This window comes from Anopheles bellator, chromosome 1, assembly GCF_943735745.2.
Source record: "Anopheles bellator chromosome 1, idAnoBellAS_SP24_06.2, whole genome shotgun sequence".
Lineage (NCBI taxonomy): Eukaryota > Metazoa > Arthropoda > Insecta > Diptera > Culicidae > Anopheles > Anopheles bellator.
The window spans coordinates 1,595,542-1,617,623 of NC_071285.1; the positions used below are offsets into that span (position 1 = coordinate 1,595,542).

The 22,082-nt window shown below is 49.7% G+C and overlaps 4 protein-coding genes across 5 annotated transcripts; 2 read left to right on the top strand and 2 right to left on the bottom strand.

Annotated features, from left to right (window-relative positions):
• The first annotated feature begins 221 nt into the window (after window positions 1-221).
• Window positions 222-2,164, top strand: LOC131206475 (glutactin-like). The gene is made up of 4 exons (XM_058199037.1): window positions 222-1,130; window positions 1,194-1,565; window positions 1,625-1,955; window positions 2,028-2,164. Exons 1-4 carry the CDS (start codon window positions 222-224, stop codon window positions 2,162-2,164), a joined length of 1,749 nt encoding a protein of 582 aa, XP_058055020.1.
• Window positions 2,165-2,671: 507 nt separating this feature from the next.
• Window positions 2,672-4,155, bottom strand: LOC131216448 (protein FAM8A1). Its single transcript, XM_058210942.1, has 3 exons — window positions 3,692-4,155; window positions 3,486-3,627; window positions 2,672-3,419 (listed from the first exon to the last, which is right to left on the bottom strand). The coding sequence occupies exons 1-3, from the start codon at window positions 4,092-4,094 to the stop codon at window positions 2,954-2,956; spliced, it is 1,011 nt and encodes a 336-aa protein (XP_058066925.1). The 5' UTR covers window positions 4,095-4,155; the 3' UTR covers window positions 2,672-2,953.
• A 343-nt stretch (window positions 4,156-4,498) lies between these two features.
• On the top strand, window positions 4,499-20,262 carry LOC131206140 (ras-related protein Rab6). Of its 2 annotated transcripts, none has more exons than XM_058198566.1 (6): window positions 4,499-5,362; window positions 6,862-6,920; window positions 14,770-14,929; window positions 16,012-16,217; window positions 16,288-16,354; window positions 17,901-20,262. In XM_058198566.1, the coding sequence occupies exons 1-6, from the start codon at window positions 5,293-5,295 to the stop codon at window positions 17,969-17,971; spliced, it is 633 nt and encodes a 210-aa protein (XP_058054549.1). In that variant the 5' UTR covers window positions 4,499-5,292; the 3' UTR covers window positions 17,972-20,262. The 2 variants fall into 2 exon arrangements, with proteins under 2 accessions (XP_058054549.1, XP_058054550.1); XM_058198567.1 differs by lacking the exon at window positions 17,901-20,262 and adding an exon at window positions 16,613-17,736.
• Window positions 20,263-20,491: 229 nt separating this feature from the next.
• On the bottom strand, window positions 20,492-21,399 carry LOC131216703 (checkpoint protein HUS1). The gene has a single exon (XM_058211259.1). It carries the CDS (start codon window positions 21,365-21,367, stop codon window positions 20,504-20,506), a length of 864 nt encoding a protein of 287 aa, XP_058067242.1. The 5' UTR covers window positions 21,368-21,399; the 3' UTR covers window positions 20,492-20,503.
• Between the last annotated feature and the right edge of the window lie 683 nt (window positions 21,400-22,082).

Genomic DNA, 22,082 nt, shown 5'->3' on the forward strand with positions numbered 1-22,082 from the left:
CAGCCTTTTCCTAGATAACAGGGCCTAGGTTTGTTTAAAAATATCATGTCTGGCCCGCGCTGTCTTAGTCGTGAACTACTACCTGACGAGTCCTGTGGTACCAAGGCTTGATCGAGCCGTCCGCGAAGGGCACAGGTGAAGAAGAATCGACCGCTGTGGAGTGCTTTCGGAGTGTGGTGTAGTGTTGAAGTGAGTTTCAAAAACCAAGTGAGCCTTGCAAAATGTGGCCACTTTTGCGATTACTCCCAATCCGGCAGACACCAGCCGGTGCGATCGTCGCTAGGCTAGCCTGGAGCTGCTACTCCACCGACACTCCCCATCCGATCGTCGACCTGCCGGGTTTGGGAAAACTGAAGGGTTCATACACTAAAGGCGCCTGGACCGGTGTTCCGATTCAGCAGTACTTGAACGTTCGCTACGCTGAGCCTCCCGTCGGTCAGAATCGTTTCAAGGCACCGGTTCCCGCTAAACCGTGGGACGGCATTCAGGATGTATCGGTACGTGGCCGGGCGGCTCCAAATTACAACGACATTAAGAAAATTCCCGAAGACCAACGGAGCATCGCGGAGCTGGAGGATTGCATTAGTTTGTGCGTCTATACGAAGGACACCAGCGCCAGGCGGCCGGTCGCAATCTACATCCATGGCGGTGGGTTTTACTGTGGTGGGGCCGCTCAACACCCACCCGAGTATCTGCTCGAGAAGGACATCGTCCTCGTAGTTCCCCAATATCGGCTAGGGCCGCTCGGTTTCCTGTGCACAAAGACCGAAAATATCCCGGGAAACGCGGGCGTCGCCGATGTACTGTTGGCGTTCGAGTGGGTCCAGAAGTACATCTCACATTTCGGTGGTGATCCGATGCAAGTGACGGCCGTTGGACAGTCGGCAGGTGCTGGACTTTTATCGGCACTAATGTTCAGCCCGGCCCTCAAGGAGTCTCACTTCCAGCAAGTGATCCTACAGTCGAGCACCTCCTTCGGAACCTGGCAGTTCGATCATCATTCTGATCGCAACACCCGGGACATCGCACGTCGGGCCGGATGCGACCCAAAGGTACCGCTCGAGCAGCTGGACCAGTTTCTACTCGAGCAGGACACCAACACGTTGCTGAAAGCCTACATGCAGCACTTTGTAAGCCAAGCATCCCCGAAAAAGGTGTCTTTGGGTAGTCGGTAATATATTTTTCCCCCTCAGTGGCAGGGACTGACCAGAGGTGTCGACCAAATCGGAGGCCGTCTGGTGATCGGTGGCCCGTCGCAAATCTTTCCCGTCAACCCGTACCAGGTGATGAAGACCGGTGGCGGAAGGCAAAATATCCCGATGCTGATCGGGGTAGTTAAAGATGAGGGAACGTTCGCACTGGTCGATATGTTCACGGTCCTCACGGTACTCAATGTACTGGACAAGAAGGAGTTTCTGCGCTTCGATCTAACGGAGGAAATACAACGGATTTTTGGAACGGTTGAACCAACCTGTTCCCTGACGCCGTTGGCCATTAGAAGCTTGTTCGATGTAGAGGCAGCCGCAAATGGAGACACCATGAAAATGATCCCGGGATTGATTGATGTACGTGTATCTGTCGGTTTCGGCAGGTGGGCATTTAATTTATGTGCTTCATTTTACAGCTTTGCGGAATGAGCTTGATCAAGTCCGGCGTGCTGCGTACGGCGCAGTACAATAGTAGACACACGCCCGATCGTACCTTCGTCTACACGTTCGATTACGAAGGGCAACACACCCGTTTCGGATACGATCAAGACATTAGCCGCGTTCCGTTCGACGGTGGAGTCCATCACAGCAACGATCTGCTGTATCTGTTCCCGTATCCTCCCAGTGCGGCCGAACTGAACGAACGCGACACGAGCATGGCGAAAAGTATGGTCGACCTCTGGACGTCGTTCATTATCGATGGCATTCCGTCGTCACCGGACGTTCCTCACTGGCCACCGTTCAACAGTAAGCCATCGAATGATTCGTCCAGAAAGAGTTCCGATTAATAACCGCCCAACGTTCGGTGGTTCTTTCCAGAAATTTTCGGTCCATACTTGCACCTGAACGAACGGATCACGGAGGGCAGCAACTTCCTAGACGAGCTCACGGTCAACGCCGACGCGGCTCGTCACCAGGCACCACCGCCGCCGTCGGACAAAGATACTGACGTCTGACCAACATCGGCGGCCGGCCGTAATCCAACAGAATCTTCCCTCCCAGTAGGTGCAGCCGGCGGCTAGGCGGTTTATAATCCGCATTCGCGATACCTTTTAGATACTGTTCGAGCACCACAAAGAGGAACGTTCAAAACCCACCGAAAAGGCCGAAATCAGCGGCACGATAAAATGAGTAACACGCGTCAGCCACACCGCACAGACAATTGACCTCGGGCGTATCTCGGCCCCCATAGGCTATCGGATTTGCGATAAACGCAGACGTAATGTATCGAACATAATAAAGATAATTGAAGATGTTCCACGGTTCAGGTATTTGTGTGATACGCACTTTGGTCCTACGGAGTCGTACACGAATGCGAGAGGCTTTATCCGATTGGAGTCCATCCAAACTAGTATCCAACCGGCTATCCTTGCGCGTCCCATTTTCTGTTATCAGCAACATGTTCACGAGGTCAGCACGTGAATCATTCTGAACCGTGAACCCGTAGAGGTTAATTATTTTGACAACGTTCCTCCGTCTACGAGGATCGAATGTCTAGATTTATTACGATATAATGCTGCCTCAGCTATGAATAATCGTTATCCATGTATTTGGTAAACTGAGAATTGGCCCTTTTGTGATTGTAAAACCTTCCTCAACTATAAGATGCTTTTGCAGGAAATAATCTGCCTACCGCTCTCCTACTTACCGCTCTCAATTCCCACGTCCCTCGATTTGGTACTGACACTGGGAGCCCCATACTGTTACACAGCCTTGCCGGTAAGCGGTGCCTTGCTTAGCGCGGCTTAGCGCCTCCGCAGCATTGGATTAGGATTATCTTCAACCACCACCGTCTTCGCCATAACGTCGTACAGGGAACGATTATGCCGGAAGCACAACAGACACAGCGGAAAGAAGAACGTAATCACCACATTTTTTACCACGGCCCGACCAAAAGCACGCCCGAGACTGGGCGGCGTAGCCGGGTAGAGTAGCGCCCGCATTGGCGTCTGGTTGGCCAGTATTGCGGGATGCGGCTGCGGCTCGAGAACAAGCACCGATTCGGCGTGCACGATCCGCAGTCCCATCAGCATCTTTCCCGGCGTAGCACTGCCCGGTAGAACCTGGACGTGCGACGTCCACACCGCTTCGTAGATACAAACTGCAATTTTGATCACAATCTCCAGGAAGATCAGCTCGGAGGTAAACGATAGCAGCTCTGTATAGTCTTCTTCGAAGGAACTACGGATGGCATCGAGGTCCATGTAGAAGCTGTTGGGGACGAGAACAATGAGCCGATGTGGTACGAAAAACCGAATTAAGAAGACGCATGCTTACAGGTCGATTTGTAGCGCGTCGATGAACGCAAGCGTGATCATAATCTTCAGCAAAAATATGATCGCAATGTCGATGGCTTCCGCTGCGAATCGCTTCCACAGTGGGGCCACTACGTACTCGTATCCACCGTGACGGTTGATGGCTGCAAGGAAAGGCGATGGCGATAAGCTTGCGAAATTTAAACTCAATCTCGCGGGCAAATCTACCTGCATCTGGGCGCGTAGGATCGAGCAAATCTGTCCGTCCGGCACGATTCTGACCGGCCACTTGTCCTTGGCCCATCGACTGTCCTGCTGGTGTGGTGGACGAGTTTGAGGACACACCAGCGGCTGCTGCCACAGCGGCAGACCCCGCCACTAGACCGTTCCAGCCAGGGATCGTGGACGGCATCGCTGCTCCCGTGCCGGCCGTGAGCTGAAATAGCTGCGGATAGTTGCTCATCAGGTAGTACGGGAAGTGCGCCTGCATATGATTCTGCATTTCGGCATGGTAGACCCATGTTCGCAGCAACTCGAAGTAAATTTCTTTGGGCGATTTGCTAAGATCCAGCTGCGGAACTCCATCGGCAATGTGTTGTTTCTCGGGTTTCCGTTCCTCGTTGCTCTCCATCTTGTTTGCGAATCTTGGCCGTAACGCTGAGAAAAACTGAGATTTTGTTTTCAATCTTCTTTTCGCCGTGGACAAACCAAAACAAACCTCTGACTCAGAGCGAAACGTCACTTTTGACAAACCATTGCACAACAACGCGGTAGAGCCCAAAGCCGACATAAAATATTGCGAGAAGCGTAAATCATATCGAATCGTTCATTCAGAAACGCATAAAATCTCCTCCAACTTTATTGCGCAAAGGACAACGTTCATCTCATTGACCTCGAATTGAGTTATTAGCAATTGAGTTATTTCCAGCGCGGACGAAAATTCGCCATCTTTCGCCAACAAAGCACAGTCGACATTGACGGTCGACATTGGCTGGAGCTGTCAAAAAAAGTGTAATGTCACTAGCTTTTGCACGGAGGAAGGAAGATTTTCTAGATTCGCTGTTGAAGCAGCACCAGAAAGAGATTTTATTGATCCGGGAACGGACTGCCGTGGAAATTCGTCGTCCTCCAGCTTCCGAGTGCCGTTGTCCATCGGCCACGAGAGCGCTCGTGTTGGCCGTCTAGTGCTGCGTTCGCGCGTGTGTGCCTTTCCGTGCGCTGGTGTACGTGCGTATGCGTGGCCGCAAAACGGTAAAACATTCCCATTTCTTTCACCGATCCGTTTCCCGGCTCAGGCATCCGCAGACGGGCGGTGTCCGGCGGCACTCATCTGCTCCTTCAGCGACGAACGGTGCAAAGTGCACAGGAGTCGATCCGCAGTCCGTTTCTGCGTGCACATCCGGTTCACGGGAACGGGCTCAGCTGGTCTACGGTGGCCCCCAATAGTGCCACGGTGTGCAGTTCGTTTGTGCTTGCCGTCCCAGTCGCGCTCCACACGCCAGCTCTCTCGCTCTAGCGCGTGGAACGGATTCGTGTTCCAGTTTCGTGTACCGACGCTCGGGTGAAAGGAGGGTCGCGGTTGTCGGTGCACAACGATCCAAATCGATCGTCCGGATTGTCCCGCTCCGAGCGGCGCCGAGCAGTGTCTTTGGTGGGTGAAGATCGTCAACCCGGAGAAAATCGGTCCGTGCGGCCACGCCAACTTCCGTCACGACGCGTCTTGTGTTGTGAGCTGTCCAACCCGTAGTGTGCGTCCCCGTGCGTGTATTTGTGTGCTAAACAGAGAGGGAAGCAGTGCAGAGTGAGACCGAAAGCGCGCCCGTCACACGATGTCGTCATCCGGTGATTTTGGAAATCCTCTTCGGAAGTTTAAGCTCGTTTTCCTCGGCGAACAGAGTGGTAAATATCCCGCCCCAATCATCACATTCATATTTCACCTCGCGATACATTCCAGTGGCCACCTCGTATCGGTCCCCAGAAAATGGTCTGTCGTCCGTTCCGAGAACGAAGTTTGCTCATGCCACCCGGCAAAAGTTTAATTCTGGCCACGAACAAGTGATCAAAAAAAAAAACAAACACCCACCAGGCGACGGAAAGCTCCTCTTGAAACGGATGAGGGTGGAAAACGCACCTAACGAGGCCCATTTCGCAAACTCACCACCCGATTAGATACAGTTTGAGCCCACACGCGATTTCCCTGCATCGCCCCCTCTTCTAGCGCGACCAGTGGAATCTGCCCCCGAGAAGATCCAGAAGGAGGGCCCCGGTTTGGGAAAACAAAAGAAAATCGATGCACCCCCAGCGTGGAGGTCACGTTCACGCGTCGGAAAATCCTTCGTGGAAATTAGATTTATTATTCATCACTGTGTCCATTCTCACGCACAGAATACCATTGTCCCGTCCACCGGGACGCCCAGTCGCTCCCACCGCGGGCCCATGGCTTTTGGTGACCCCGCAACATTGAAAGCGCACGGGAAAGCGTCTGGCCCCCCGTGTCACCTCTTGGGCCTGTTGGAAAGTGACTTTTTGCTCATTCTGTACGAAAGTTTCCACGAAACCTAATTCACTTAACCACGGCACGGCAGGGCAGCGCCCTCCACCGAGAAGAAAGAATCAGCACCTGGCCCCATACTGTTCCGGTTCCGCCGAAGATGAGTTCACGAAAATGCTCATCCCCTTGGAAGGGAGCTTTCCCCCCGGGGCGGCGGCAGCAGCCAACGCCAACCCGCCGCGGTCTCCCATGTGCGGCCAGACATCTCACGGACTGTACACTTCTTCCTTTGCTTTCTTCGTTAGCTCTTTTTCGCACCTCGCGCAACATAACTCTCGAATAATGTACCGTTTTTCTTATGCTTTCTCTCTCTCTCTCGCTCTCGCCGCTCGGTTCCGTTTTGATTGCCATATCTGTCGATGGAACCGTTTTTTTTTTCTTCTTTCGAACCCCATCGACCGACGCCAACGACGTGACGCGGTCCGCAAAAGAAGACGAATCGCTCACGGCGGCATGACGGCATGTTGGCGTGGAACGGAATCAAAACCGGGCCTACAAAAAAATTGGCACATGGGACAGTTCCTCGGGAAGCAAAAGTCGGACTACCTGCCAACCACAAGCGTCCTTTCCACCTTCATCCGCCCGTGTGCATAATCAAATTATGTGATACATCATTCCCACTTCTCCGCCGAGTGCCCCGCGGAACTCCGTTACAGAAACGAGCGAAAGAATTATGTTTTCTCCCTCCGTTGTATGTTGTTTAACATTTTCCGTCCACTCGCTCTCTCTCTCTCTCTCTTTTCATGGTCCCCTCTTCGACCCCAACAATGATCGTGATGCTGATGCCATTCACGGTCGGCTGGCTGTGCCCGCCATGCCTCGGCCAACGGACGCACGACACCCACAGTAGGCAAAACATCGCTAATCACCAGGTTTATGTACGACAGCTTCGACAACACATACCAGGTAAGTGGGGGCGCGTCGAGGGCGAAAGTGCGGGATAAAAGAATTACAATTTTTTCGGATCAGCATTTTGATTGAAGAGGGGTTTGGTTACGCTATGGGCCTTCACGGATTTGTTCCTTCCTTCGTCACGAGCCGGCCAATCGTCGACTGTCATGTTTCGTTTAGACTGTCGGCCCAAGCCTTTTTTTCGTCGCGCTTGTTTCCACAATTTTTGGGTCGAATTTTGTCACCAATCAATTACGGCCGTCGGGGGCAGATCACAGAGTGTAACACGGAGTGTTACATGGTCCGCAATGTTAAAGGTTGTTCCATCATGTGGATTTTAAATGTTCTTCGTTTTGTTTATAAAAAATACAAAATCCCTTCTTTTGCACCGTTTAATCATTAGAATGATTCGTTTACTGATCGCTTCTTACCTTTCGTGGTGGGTGACGTAAATTCACTCCGTAAAACCTGGCTCCAGCCCGAGGTGATGACTCAGTGCTCGTGACCTCATTCGATGCCTAGCTGGCAATGCGCGTGGGATTACTATTCGTTGTCAAATGATTTGTTCTTCATTTTTCTTCGAGCCTTATCTTCACGGGCAACGAGTGATACACCGAAACTGGAGATATGCAAGGACGCGTGTAATACGCAATTGTGTTGACGGGTGAGACGGACAAATTGATTTCTTCACCGGAGCGCACAGCTGTGGAATGGAAGCCAAGATCCATCCCAAGGTCCCGTCCATTCGTAATAGGATATCCATCCACTTGGAAGCGAGAGTGAGTGTCCCCTTGGGTCTTGATCTTCGTCTCCGTTCCTGTCGTCGGCGTCTGTTCATCAATAACAGGATTGCGTCGTAAAATCGGTACATTCATCACTTACCGTTGCACGGCGAGTAGTCATTACTCGGATCATGTCATAACCGCTTATGAGAGGTTCTTGATGATGAGGGAGTTCGGAGCGCCAGAATCGATCGATGTATGGCACACAAATGTTGTACCGATACATTCCCGTGTAACCCTCGGGAAGACAGTAAACTAATAGTTTTATATGGCATTCGCAATAGTTCGTGGCGAGCACTAGGGGATCCCGTGTCACGGGTAGGGCAAATAAAAGCCATCTCGTTACACCGTTCCGGAGAAGACGATGCCATATGCGCTGGGGCGTCGATAGAATGGGTGGCCGAAAACAAGAAACATCTTTCCTTCCCGTTCTGGAACAATCTGCTGCAGGGAGCCAAGGGAAAAAGGAAAAGTTTTATGGCCACCGTCAAACCGCTGACCTATTTCGGGCCGCGTCGAGGAACGAGTAATTTTTTTTACTGCAACCAAGAAATTCAATTTCAGTTCTCCTCTCCGTGCAGCGCAGCGAGGTAGCGTCTGCACAGGGACATTGTTGCATCGGCGGTAGTGGCCTCAGTGGAATAACTTTTGTCAATTTGTGTGCAACCTTAGCAGGGCGCGCTCTTGACGGTCTGCTTGCAGCAGACAGGCGCGTAATTAGGGCCAATCAGAAGTTTGAAGGAGCGATCTAAAGGGAGCTCTCGATAGTGCTCGAAACTGCACAACAGAAAATAGTCTCTCATTACAAAAGTTTAATAAAGAAACAAGTTCACTGTAAATGATCTTAAACGTGAAGATCATATAACTTCCCCAATAAACCCCAATGTCTTGGTCTGCCCGTCTGGTGGTAAACATTCTTGGAGTCTACGGTGCGAGAAGACACAAAACCGGACCACTCCAGGCAAACCTTAGCTCGTTTAGTTTCAGGCGGATGGAAGAATAAACACATCACCGCGATGTCGGCGCAAATTAGACGAGCAATTAATTATGCCCCAACCTAATTATACGTCCTGCGCGTTCGCCCGGCCGTTGCACCGCTCCCCGGAAGCTGTGGCACCAGTGCAGTGCCGCTGCAGATCACCAGCCGGTCGATTAGTGTAAATTAAACGATTCGTTCATGCGGCAAATGACCGTCGTGTAGTCGCGCTAAGGGATCCCGGTCCTGGTCCTGTGAATTCATCGGGGCGAAAGATTCATTTTTAGGTTCTTACAACCGCAGGGCGGGGAATGGCTGTTGACACCTGTCGGCATTCGCTGTGTGCCTCGCGCTTGTCCTATTTATTGTTTTGTAGCGATAAGAAATTGAACGGCTAACTTACGACACGTCACTCGAAATGGTGCCACTTGATAAGGGTACGCCGTGGCACCATACGTGGTCGTGTCGCCCTCTCTGACTCACGGGCCAAAGTGCTCAAGAATATTTGTTCAATTTTGCAATGCCATAAAAGTTCCCTATTACTGTGGCAGGTGTGTTTTCAAGGTTCTCTGCACACTGAATGGCACCTATTGAAGGGGTTTTGCTGGTTCGTTTGATGTCCATTTACTTAGCCAACCCAATACGAGGAGTGTCCCCCACATGGCTGCAGCCGCACATTTGTAATTCATTACCGTCAACTTTCCGTCCCGGAAGGCGGTGGTCCTATTGTCGATTGCAATTAACATAACCCTCTCCAGCTCATCAACATGTGCCGCTAACATACCGCGCTCCGACCGGGCTTTCGTCGTCGCATTTCGGATGAGCCCCAAAGTAACTTTGGCCCGTTCGCAAGAAATTGAACTTTGAATTATTCAAAACGACGTACCCCACCGAGCGACCTCTTCTCGGGGCCGGTCTGGGAGTGTAATAAAACCTTCATCCCGGTTCCGATGATCATACAGTAAAAGTTGGCCCAGCCTTTCGGTGCCTGGCGTGTGCCTGGGCTTTGCATTCCAAATTAATTTTTTATGGCACCACACGGATTGAAGCAATTAATGAATGATGTGATTGCTTGCCTCGCTGGTGTTTCTCCGGCGGCTTCTTGCCCGAAGACCAAGGACTCCTTCTGGTTGGTGAGGCCATGAAGGAAATTTATCACGCACCACACCTCGTGTAACGTGATATTGAAATGAAAACGCTATTTGGCCACCCTTCCGACGAGCTGGGACGAGCAAAAGGACGGTGTTTGTTTGTCCGCCCCATGATGGCGCTGGGTTGGGAAATTTTAACGACAATAAACAAATTTATCACTTACAAGGTGAAAATTTCCACTGCCGCAGCGTTACTCGGGGTCGATTTTTTTTTATGGAACGCGCCTTGGCAAACCCAAAAGTGCCACACGGGGTTGCCAGACGCACGCCTGGCCATCGGAACCGATATATTTGCTTCAAACGGCGGGCGTTTTCCCGCAGGGACTGAGGGAAACAAATTTTCCTGCCGCCCATTTTAGGGCTGTCTGTGCCTGTGGGCACCAGTCCCCACGATGTTTATGGCCACGCCACGTCCGGAAACCTTTGGCGAACCTTTGCCAAAGAGTCTCGTCTCGCTACGGGACGCCGTTCTCCCGGGCTTCGGTTTATTGGCAAACAATTTTCACTACATTGCTCCCCACGCAGACCCCCGACCTGCCCTGCCCTGGCCTGATGGTGGTTTCCTTCTCCTTTCGCGAAATGTCTGCGATGCCCGGCGCGTACCTTGGCATGGTTGGAGTTTTACGGACACCGGTTTTCCTTTTTCCCGTCTCAAAGTCTGGTTTTGATCTTTTCGGCCACCGTTTCGGCTGGCGCTCGGTGGAAAGTTTCTTTCTTGTTTGTTTACTTTCCGTGGGAAATTCTACCAATTTTCTTACCACAACAACCACCTTATCATCGCGCCTGCCATCGTCCGTTGATCCGCGAGCGAGTTGTGGGCTTACGCTTATTTCTATTAAATTTTTATCTTTTTGCACGCCACGGCAGCAGCCATCAGCAACAGCACCGCAAAATCCGGCCAACACCCGACCGACCGACAAATACATAAATCCCGGTCGGTGGTCGGTGTGGTACCTGCGCGCGTACAACATCCTGCGACAAGTGCTCCTCCACGGCACCGCCCCCTCGGTTGCTTCTAACGCTGAGAAAAGGTTCGGGTAAAGGTCTTGTTTTCGTGCCCTTCGCCACCACAGCATTAGCTTCACCATTTTTCATCTGCCCACCGGAACCGGAAGCAGAGCAGAGAGAGAGAGAGAGAGGGCGAGAGAACAGAATTCCAAATGAATCCCTCTCAAAGTCTCTCCGCACGGCAGCAGGCGGTCCGTTTGAAGCCCATTACGTTAAATAGCCAGAACCACCACTGGCACCACGGGTCTCGGATTTAGGTGCTGTTTGTTTCTCGAGGGTCCTTCAGCAAGTTGCGCTGGCTTCCTGTTTGTTTTTTCGCGTCGTGTTGTGCCCCTTCCCGGGGCGCGTAGCAAAGGAACTTTCGGGTCGGGCGATTCGCATTCATCCGGATGGCGAATGTCCTTCAGACGCCCTTATTAGGGTAATTTTAAAATTTAACCTACGTCCTGCGGGATGTTCTTGAAGCTGAGTTCGGCACGGCAGGGCGGCGACATGACTCACGATTCGATCGAAGCCTGGCGTCCTTCGGGTTATCCATCACACGAGCGACTCAGCAGTAACCGGTGGCCGACGGGAGCTCCATGTGAAATTAGATCATTAAAATGTATGCGGAGACATGGTGTCGCCCCACGCAAAGTGCAAACCGCACGCCGACCGCGGGCGGCGTATCGATGGGCCGTGGGCCGTCGACGTCAGCGTCATCAGCGTCAGCTTGGCTGATTGGTTGTCGCATAGCACTGGCCGTCGGCAGCGGAACTTGATTCCACACGGCAACCCACAATCCGAGGTGAGGAACCCGTAAACGCCGGGGGCCCATTGAAGGGCGGGCTAGCCAGAATCAATCTGGCCCGTGACCGCGACAGTCTGGCTACACTCATTTCCACTCGGGGGTTGTCGTGTGAGGCACATAACCCACTCATGTACCGGAACCACCCCGGAACATTCTGGGACCTCCTTTTGGCATAGAATTTCTGCTCCTTCAAATGATGTTTTCATAATTTCTTAAAGCGGGTCATAAACGCAATAAATTGAATTCGTCCGCTCCTTAAAACTTTCACTTCCTTTTTTGGTCAACGATAAGCCCACCATGATGTATGTTCTCCGTATCCAAACATGACCTTTCGCGTGGCCCTGGGCCTGCGTAAGACAATATGTTTCATGCTGCACGTGTGCGTGAAAGGTCATGTTATCGCGTTATATGTTTTGCTTTAAACTCCTTTTTTCCTTTTCCGGTGGCACGAGAACTCAGTTTGCTCACCGAGGCGTGACACATACTCTGTATGTTTGCAAGGCACTTAGGCTCAAACAAAAGATGCTGGAACGACGCCTGGCCTGACGACGACAACGGCGTTGGCAGTAAATGATCCGATGAAAAGGACCTTCTACACAACGGTTCTCGGACTCGGTGCGGCCTTAAGGACCGACCGTCCGTCGGCAACAATCGATGACAAATACGTGAGCGCAGTGTTTCTTCGGGTTTCCTATCGGCAATTGGCCATCGAAGCAGATGATTGATCGTCGAAGTGTAACGGAATCGGACCGAAACGAAAGCATACTTGCCCGAGTTGCATGCTCTAGACACTGGCGAGACACAGACGACATAATGTGTTTTATTCTCTGTTTTATGTAAAATTATGTCCAATTGTTGACTTCAGCAACGGAGCGAAATGGGAACTACGAACTACCCTCTAGAGTGTAAGGCACCATCGGCCAAACATTAGTCTGCTCCCGCCAGCTTCTGGTTCAGAGGTGAAAGCCATTGAATAATCATTCTTAAGACGCGCTCGGTGGCCCAGAATCATGACATCGAATCATGTTTGCAAATTTGCCATTCCACCGGAGCGTTAGATGATGAATGTTTCCAGCGAGCCTTCAGAAGAACCCGGAACGGTCGTCGATGCTTTCGGTGCAATAAATCAACCGCAACACAATAACCCAGAAGGGTAAAGCTCATCATCAGACGGGGGGACATATTAGAGGCGAAAACGGACGTATAGTGTCCCTGTTCCGGCAGACGACGAGATTGTCATCCGAATGCCTGTCGGACTGTTGTTACTGTTGGCCGGGCGAATTCCCCGGGAGTGTTGAATAATTTATTCTTCAACTTGTCCACCGCCAAAGTCTTCCGTGACTCTCAACGGCCAAACGGTAGCAGTGGCCGGTTTAAACTCCAACCCCCGGACCTCCGGATCATCACGAACTCCGCGAAATGAGGTTATGGCTGAGAGCGAAAAACAGACGTTCCTAGTCTGGTCTGGCATCGCGTGAGATAGTTAAAGTGTTATCGTTTTATTTATTCAGTTTGAAACTGTTTGGTATCCGCCCGGCGAGGCCATCATCCGCACGAGATGCACGTCCAGAGTGCATCCGTTTTATGTGCTTTGCCACCACCGGCCGCCCGTCATGGATGCTGGACTTTGTCGAGTTCGACGAGTGGGGCTTGCGAGTTGAGTCACGATCTGCTGCCCCGGGGGCCCTGACGGTTCTCAAGTGGCGGCCACCGGAAGCCAAGTGGGCTGTTCCAATCCGGCGGGTTACGCTGTTAAAGTTCAAATTTATCATCGCTTAAGTTCTGCGCGGGTGCGCCCGGGGCTTGTGGCTTGTGTTACCGCACAGGGAACACGTTCCCGGTGTCCGCCGGGGGTGCTGTAACTCGAGGCCGCCCGGCGTCACCAGTGCTCAGCGTTGGTGCAATGGTCGCCCAGAGGCACACTATTTGAACGCTTTTACAGCGAGCCACGGAAACACTACGGCCGCCGCGCAATAATTTATGTTTTTCCGCCGCCCGGCGGCCAAGTACGTGGAAGATAAAACACAACTCCCGGCTCTCGAATGGCTGCAAAGTGGAAAGAAATACAACGGCCCAAAACGAAGAGCAAAATTATGTCGTCAACCTGTAACAAGCCTCCGGGGAAGCTGAGTGAAGGCGCGTTGCGTAAACACTGCATCTACTCTGTGAGTGGTCCGTTTGAGGCGGAAAGTCAAGGAAGGAAAAGCCAAAACGAATATAAAGCTATAATTTAGTGCAAAGTAAAATCATAATGATTGAAATGTCAAATTGAAAGGCTCGTCTAGCCTTGATGCTCGAGTCCGTCGAGTCGAGATGACGCGTTTTGCCACACTTCGTAAACAGTCCCAGCATCAGTGCCGGGAGCAGTCCCATAAAGTACAAATAATAATCCTCCAACGTGTGCCACTGATGGTACCGAGAACAATTTATGACATGCCAGGCACGTCCCAAGTAAGTGCGTATATTTTCCTTGAATTACCTTGAATAGTTTGCTCTCCGGCGGGGTTCACTCGTTCCGCGTCTGGTGAGATCGTTCACACTGCGTTCTTCCATAATGGATGATGAATACTTTTATGAGGCTCAGACACGCGCTTTTACCTCATCTTCCGTCCAAGGGATGAGGAAGTATTATCCCTCAAAGACGGTGGCCCAAAAGAGCAAAATTTACGTAGAACACGCGTGCGAAGCAGGAAAGAACTCATTTCATCATTAAAGATAATCGCTACGACCGGTACCTTCTATCCGAAGACGGCCAACGAAATAAACCAAAAATGGATCCTTAATGGTTCCCACAGGGTTCGTCCCTAAGCGGGCGCAAGGGAAGCGTTAAGGCGCGTGCATCGAGAATGTTACGGCGTGTGAGCGTTGCGTAGTTGCGTAAACATGGTCTACGGATCACTTCCTAGCAGCGGCAGCATCCCATCGTCTTCGCCGCGTCCTGGGGCGTGGTGGCTGCTGCAGCGGAAATGAGATCTTCAATTCGACGCCAGAGACACAGATAGGAAAGTGTTGGCATGATTTGTTGCCGGTTGATTGAATTGCTTATCGGGGTGCTCTGTGGAACGAGGAATCGACGTCTTTGAAATGGATGTTGATGAAACACGCAGCCAATCAGACAGCGCCCTCTTACTTATCGTCTTCTTTCGTTCCCACCTAGGCCACCATCGGTATAGACTTCCTCTCGAAAACGATGTATCTGGAGGATCGGACAGTCAGATTACAGCTGTGGGACACTGCCGGCCAGGAGCGGTTCCGCTCGCTGATACCATCCTACATTCGTGATTCAACCGTAGCCGTAGTTGTGTACGACATTACAAGTAAGTAACAACGGCACCTCGCATCCATCTTCAGATCGCTGAATTATGTATTCTTAAACCGTAAAATCTACCGAAACAGGAGTTAAAGAGAATGTTCGGGTCGGTTATTTTCCTACATGACACGGGGGCCACTCGATGGAACTCGACGAGCAATTAGCCAGTTAAGTGCCGCGTGTTAGGCACTTCAAGCTGGTGATCGGTCTTCCGCACTCCGTGTTCTTTGAAGTCGTGCCCAAGAAATTGTCGGTTGCGAGATTCCTTATCTTTCCTGCCACACAATTGGATCCTTTCGTCTTTCCATCGGCGACCATATTACGGCTCGCGACTGCTTGTTGCTGGTTATCGCAAACGCGCCAAAATCAATAACGGTGTGTACGGACTCCACGAGCCCGTTACTCAATCCGTCACGCATTAGAAGCCACAGACCCATCAGTTTTAATCGGTCCGTTACCGAACCAACGCTCTTTTGCCAATGCCAAGCGCTTTTCGCTTTCGCACATCGATTTTTATGGCCACTAACGGGGCGCAAAAGATGCACCACAAAAGGAGCAGCGAAATGACATACCATAAGCTTCGAAATGCACTTTTGGATCGAAAAATCCATTTCTTAGCTCTCCGATGCGCAACGAACATTCGGTGGTTACGCGCTTTCGCTGTCTGCGGTAACGGATTCGATCCGGATCGACAAAAGGTGAGTGCGGTGGTTTTCCGTATGACGAAATCGCAATCGATTTCCGCGCCAATAAGTGGCCGGTTTTCGATTTCGGTTCATCCTCATGCCGAGTACGTTTGACGGACCCCGAACCCGTGCTGCATCGGATTCGGTTCTGGAGAAGCATACCGCATGAAATCGAAGGAAATCTTCCAAGCTGTGATGGGGACCACTGGGCGCCTCCACCGGAAAATGGAGAACTCAAGCATGATGTTCTGAATCCTGCATCTTTTTTGTGTTTTTGTTCTCTGATCCACGAAAAGGCATATTATAAAACTTAGAGCCACGTATATTGCATAAGCAGGATAAATAGATGAGACGGATTTATTGCACATTTCTCAATGGCTTCCTGCCCGTGTCATTTCCGCAGATGCGAATTCCTTTCACCAAACCTCCAAATGGATCGACGATGTGCGAACGGAGCGTGGCAGCGACGTAATCATAATGCTGGTGGGCAACAAAACCGATCTCTCCGACAAGCGCCAGGTGTCGACGGAGGAGGGTGAACGGAAAGCAAAAGAACTGAACGTGATGTTTATCGAAACTAGCGCGAAAGCCGGTTACAACGTCAAACAGGTACGGTGTGCGCTCCCGAACCGACCCTTCCCGGCGGTACTGATCGTCTTACACTTTCGGTTCGTTTTAGCTTTTCCGAAGGGTGGCCGCTGCCCTGCCAGGCATGGACTCGACCGAGAACAAACCACCAGAAGACAGTATCCTTTTCGTGACAAACATATACCCATTTTTCAGCTCACCTTTGCTCTTCGGGCACTTCGTAAACTGTGGCAATCGTCATGGTTGTTTTACGCTTGATTTAATCCGCCCATAAAACACTCTTTTACCCACAAGCAAATGCTCCTTTCTGAAGTTTTATTCAGTTTTATTCTTTATACCTTTATTTTATTCCCATTTTATTTCCTTTTGTTTTTTTCCTTAACTTGCGACTTCCCTAACCTACTCGCCATCCACAGTGCAAGAGGTCGTGCTGAAAGATTCGCCAAACGAAACGAAAGACCCGGAAGGTGGCTGTGCATGCTGAGGCTGCTGCTTCCCATCAGCTCACAGTCAGCAGTCGCAGCGCAGCGCGGCGCAATGGAACGAATTACGATAACACCCGATTTTTGCTATGATCGCTACCGCTTAATCTATTACTACAACAATTACTACCACCACTGCAACTAGTTCTACTTTTAATTTGTCTTTAGGCTGGGCGAAAACATTGCAGAGACTTATTCCATTTTGTTTATTTTTGTTGTTGCAATAACCGCCCAAAGTGCTGGTACTAGGATGGTTGGACTCGCGCGAGCTTCTACAGCAGCTGATCCAGCTTCTGGTGCACCCTTCCCTGCGCGGGCTGAGAAGGGCGTAGTGGAAGAAGTGAGAAACGGAACGCTACTCGCGCGGCAATTGTTCAATAGACGAACGTGATGTGCATTCTATGTCGTATATATATTAATATTTTCCCCTCCGTTTTCCGTCATATTTATTTGTAAGCCCCCGGAAGACCCCGAGACAACAGGACATTCAAGTGTTTGAACCTACTACCGACCATATGCTACTGTAAACGGATAAATTGATAAAGGTGCTGTGGTGTCGAACGGGCGGACGTTAGCCAATGTTACGTAGTGGCTGCGCGTGTGCTCAATAAAACAATGTAGCTCATTTTTATACCATTTATGACTTGTATCTCTGTATGCTCCCGTTTGTTCGATCGCTTTCAAGCTCAGATGGATTTATTTTTTCCCTGCAACCGGCAGGTACTTTTCAGTTAATCTTGTGTTAAGCGATTGTCCTGTGAAGGACTTATGGTCCAATAGGTTGCAATAGAAACAAGCGTTTCTTTGTCAATCCTAAATTAGTAACCACTTGAGGGGATTTAACACAATTGTGTACTTTCGAGACAGAACTAGCTGATTGGATACGATCAGTAAATGACTAATTTTTGGAGACCAAGACAGGCGGAAGAAAGTGTACGAGAACTGACAGAAAAATTCCCCGGGTCTTGCCCTACCCGGGGCCAATGACTTTATTCTTACTTATTAACACTTTTTTAAAAATAAGTTGTTAGAAGAATAATAAATACAAATCTTTAAGTTCTAATTTAAATGACGGTTTTCGCAATTTTTATTTTTTAATTTAATCCCCATCCGTGTTCCTTCGGTAATCCTTCGTAAGATTGATGAAAGAAGTTTTCACAACACTAACACACAACAGTGATGCTCCTTAACCGGAACTCTCCACTAACCGCATCTCTTTCAGCTGTCGACCTGCAAACTCAACCGTCGAACTCTGGCGATCAGCAGGACTCGGAAGGTGGCTGCATGTGTTAAAAGGCACCGTGGGAGATTGAGAGAGGAAACAAACTGAATGCCCCAACATATAGCGTAACATTCACACAGGCACACACACAAATGAGCATCTGCAGTAGCATTAGCAATCTTATCAAAAAGTTGTTATCATCCTCCGTTCCACACTTGACACACTAAATCACTGCATTTGTCATCGGGCAATGCTTTCTTCTATTCTGCGCGTGGTGGTGTGTACCGTCTTGCCGTTCAAACTCGAGATGGTATCGCTTAGATAAAATGGAACATTCATTGGCCAAAACAGAAAACCGGGAAAGGTGTATACCAAGAACGTGTTCAGCTTGTGCTTACAAAAAATCTCGACCCTCCAGTGGACGAGAGTAGTTGTGCTTTTCGAACACACGTACACGCCAAAGTGGCCGAACGCAATAGGTAGAACAAAAAAAATGCCCAAAAAAGAAACGAACAATCCTCTCTGTGTGTTATCGCAATCAATGTTGTAAAGTTGGACAAACAAATAAAAAGTCACGGAACAACAACAGGAATCGGGTGAAAACCGGCGACAAACCGAGTGAGAAAGTGCATCTGACAAAGGGAGAACAAAGCTAGGAATTACTTGAAACGAAAAACGTACTGTAGCAAAACACGAAGCCTAGCAGAACATGCAAACTACGAACCATAGAAGAAAACGCAAAGCGGTGAACTCAATTAGCTTGTGAAGTTTGAAAACAACGTAAAACTAAAACCAGGGCCAACCTGCGACCGCGTGTGTATGGACGATATGCATTGAAAACCTACCCGAATATTAGGCTATGTCCTACTTTAATTCAGCTCTGCAACTCGTTGAAATACGGGGACATCGATCGGGCGATCGGTTTCTTGGTCTATTTTAAACGAGTCTGAAACCCTTCGTAGTCTTTTGATTGAACAAAAAATAACGGTTAACGTTGCGCTGATTCCCAGTCCTTTTTCCTTGTATCGAGCGTGACCCCGGCGGTGGACCACAATCAAGTGAATGAATAAAACAAACGAAAATCAAATACTGCTTCATTCGCGCACATTGGCAGTAGAAAAAAAGCAATTCGAGAAACCTTAATAGTCGAATGTTGTGTTTGCTTTCCACACAATTTTCCAATCCGTTCCTGAAAACCATGCCTTGGAAGTAGACGTAAGAGCGGCCAAATCCGTACATCGTACCCGCGCCTTCGTTTATACCATCCCCATTCCTTTCGATATGCTAGTCGTCGTCAATTCGGCCCTCTAGTTTTGCCAAACACTGATCTTGAGTGTTGCGATCATGGACACATGGTCGTCGTCGTTTTTTGCTCTCAGGACATTATCATTTGATGATAACGTAGCTCGGATCCCTTTATTAATAGAAGTAGTAAAAAAACAGGAAACCAAAATTAAACGAATCAACGACGAAATTTGCTACAAAACAGCGCATCATCGTTTACGCAGTTTTATGGTATTCAAATGTGGTGTGCTTGTTCTGTGTTGGCAGTGGACGGACGGGAAGCAAACACTGAACTGATGCACGCATGAGTAATAGTTAAAGTATAAAAGTATCATAAATTAACATGAACATCGCACAAACTTACGTGCGCCGCACGCACATACACTAAGCATAACAGGAAAACGAACATTTGGAAAGGCCATTCTCCTACTAACGTGGCACGTCTTAAGCTTAACCCTACTCAAACTACGGAAAGGAGCCGTATCTGCCCCGGCAAACTATCCAACAGGAACCTAAACAGTAGAGGCTGCATGAACTAACTACTATCCCTTCCTTTGACGCTAACTCTCTAACATTTAAAAAGAAACGGAAACGGTATGAACTAACCGAGCTCTGAGCTGTGGACGTTGTTTGAGGTTCATTTTGGTTGGAGCAATGCTGCTACCCTGTGGCGGGGAGACTAATTTTAACGAAACATACCGATGACCACCCAATTACAGTTGATAAGAATGGCGGGCAGTAGGAACAGAATTACGGAAGAGACCCTCACCGCGGTCTTACGGATGTCAAATTTTACAATAAAAGAAAATTTAAGTGCTAAAGTAAGCGGTAACAACGCAAAGGAATCGGTACGCCAGAAAAGTGACTTGGTTCGAACGGCTCTAGACCAGATTGTGGATCGAGGATCGTAAAGTATTCGACGACCGCGAATGCGGTCACAGCAAATCAGACAGAAACACGCAAAACAATAGTAAAACGGCTTTCGTCATTGTGGGTACTCGTCATCTGGCTTACAGAAGTGTGAACTAGCATTCCGGAGCATGCTTAAGGAGGTGGCCCCTGTTGGTGAAGGAAAATGCGACGGATTGGCGGATGGCGGACATGACGTGCAACAATCAAAGAGAGAGGCAGGGCCTGCTGAGAACGGATCACGAACGAAGTAACCCGGATAAACACGATTTCATACACACATTAGTCGCTTTTCATAGTTAAAAATAAAGAAAAAGGGAAAATTGAAATGGCTTTTCGGTGGTGCGTTTTTAATTTGCTGCAAATATCGATCGATTACGAGTATATACAAATGGAGAAGAGAGCTGTTATTATTCGAAATTCATTGCTGGCAGTATGAAGTTAAGGACACACGCCTGCAGCATATCGCAGCTAATTATTAGCGCCTGCTCGTGGCGAATGCTCGCCGTCATGGCCGCACCGAATATGTAGATCGTCTCGAAGAGGGCGGCCAGTTTTCGGGTTTCCACTCGGCAGCTGGCTTCCGACATTTTGGTCGACTCCTGCCCAACCCTCCCACACCGTGGACTGAGTTCAAGGTCGCGATAATGACTGGCCACGGTCACCACATCCGTTTCCACCACCAGCGACAACTCGCCGTTCATCGTGACGTACAGCGTGACGGTGGGCGCGAGATTTTTCTTTTTCTCCAACAGTGCGCGCAGTGACTTAATCGTGGGAAGTGCAATCGAGATATCGTACCGAAGCTCATGCGGCAGCTGGAACTGTTGCCACTCGCTACGCGGCATAATCGTCACCGGCAACGAGTGCTCCACTTTCGGGTATATGACGTCCTGATTGCTGTCGATATCGCCGGCAATTTCAAACGACAGACACGGCGTGGCGGCCGTTTTAATCAGCTTTATCTTCAGGTATCGCACGGTGCTGTGCCGGACGAACGACAGTGCCCGCACGAAGCTGCTCGCCTGGGCGACCATGTAAATCTGGTTGTGAGTTGCGTCGATTCCGTCCATGGCGAACTCAGAAAAGAACCGGCCCTGGACCATTTCACACCACACGTATTGGCCCTCGCACGCTGCCGCTTCGATCTGCAGAATCATCTTGGTCGGCTGCACGTTAATGATGATTTGTTTGTCAGCCTTGCTGACTGTGCTGACGACTTGCAGGAACGCCTTCACGAGCGCGTCTTCGGAAACTACGGCACGGAATTTCATATTGAACGGTTCGGTGAAATGAGATTGCCCGTTGTTTGTGCACAAAAATATTTATGCCGGTACACGAACATGACGTTTCTCGGGCATTTTGAGCGTGACGTTTCGTTTCGAAAATCCGTCGCGTGGTTTCGAACATAAACAGAATCGTTACACCAAAGCGTCTGGACGGTTTTCTTTTCCACAAGGCACACTGGTTGTGTATTATATTTTCCCGTGATAAAGTGGAGGGTCAGTGAGCAATAGGCACCGCCACAAGGAACCAATGGATTGCCCAACAGAATTAATTCTCTGTCCCCTCTGTTCGAAAATGACACTTTCGTGCAGGGTTGATGCAATCGGTTGTCACTTTTAGAGGCCGGGAACGCAAAATGTCAGGTTACCGAACCTACGAGCGAAAACCAGGGACCGGGAACGCAAAAATGTTTGGTTTGCGAACCTACGAGCCAAAAGCAGGGACCGGGAACGCAGAGGTTTTACAAATCTTCATGTCAGAAAATACACTTTTTGACGTTGAGAAAAGCGTTTTTGCGTTCGCTACGTTACGGTACTATAATAATAATAATTAAATCTCTATAATCAAGATAATAACAACAATATAATAATAATTGGTTGGTGGTTTTCGCGAAGTAAAAGAGTTCAATTCCGCTTGCTGCTCCTTGGAAACGCGTTGTGGAAGATTGCGACAAAGCAGGGCCACTTTGGATGCTCGTAAGTG

Coding starts and splice junctions, on each gene's coding strand:
- LOC131216448 (XM_058210942.1), bottom strand. CDS start 4,094: ATGGAGAGCAACGAGGAACGGAAACCCGAGAAACAACACATTGCCGAT. Junction 3,628..3,691: donor TCCTACGCGCCCAGATGCAG/GTAGATTTGCCC, acceptor CTTTCCTTGCAG/CCATCAACCGTCACGGTGGA. Junction 3,420..3,485: donor GACGCGCTACAAATCGACCT/GTAAGCATGCGT, acceptor CGTCCCCAACAG/CTTCTACATGGACCTCGATG.
- LOC131206475 (XM_058199037.1), top strand. CDS start 222: ATGTGGCCACTTTTGCGATTACTCCCAATCCGGCAGACACCAGCCGGT. Junction 1,131..1,193: donor AAGCCTACATGCAGCACTTT/GTAAGCCAAGCA, acceptor TTTCCCCCTCAG/TGGCAGGGACTGACCAGAGG. Junction 1,566..1,624: donor TGATCCCGGGATTGATTGAT/GTACGTGTATCT, acceptor TTCATTTTACAG/CTTTGCGGAATGAGCTTGAT.
- LOC131216703 (XM_058211259.1), bottom strand. CDS start 21,367: ATGAAATTCCGTGCCGTAGTTTCCGAAGACGCGCTCGTGAAGGCGTTC.
- LOC131206140 (XM_058198566.1), top strand. CDS start 5,293: ATGTCGTCATCCGGTGATTTTGGAAATCCTCTTCGGAAGTTTAAGCTC. Junction 14,930..16,011: donor AGTTGTGTACGACATTACAA/GTAAGTAACAAC, acceptor TCATTTCCGCAG/ATGCGAATTCCTTTCACCAA. Junction 16,355..17,900: donor GAACAAACCACCAGAAGACA/GTATCCTTTTCG, acceptor CATCTCTTTCAG/CTGTCGACCTGCAAACTCAA.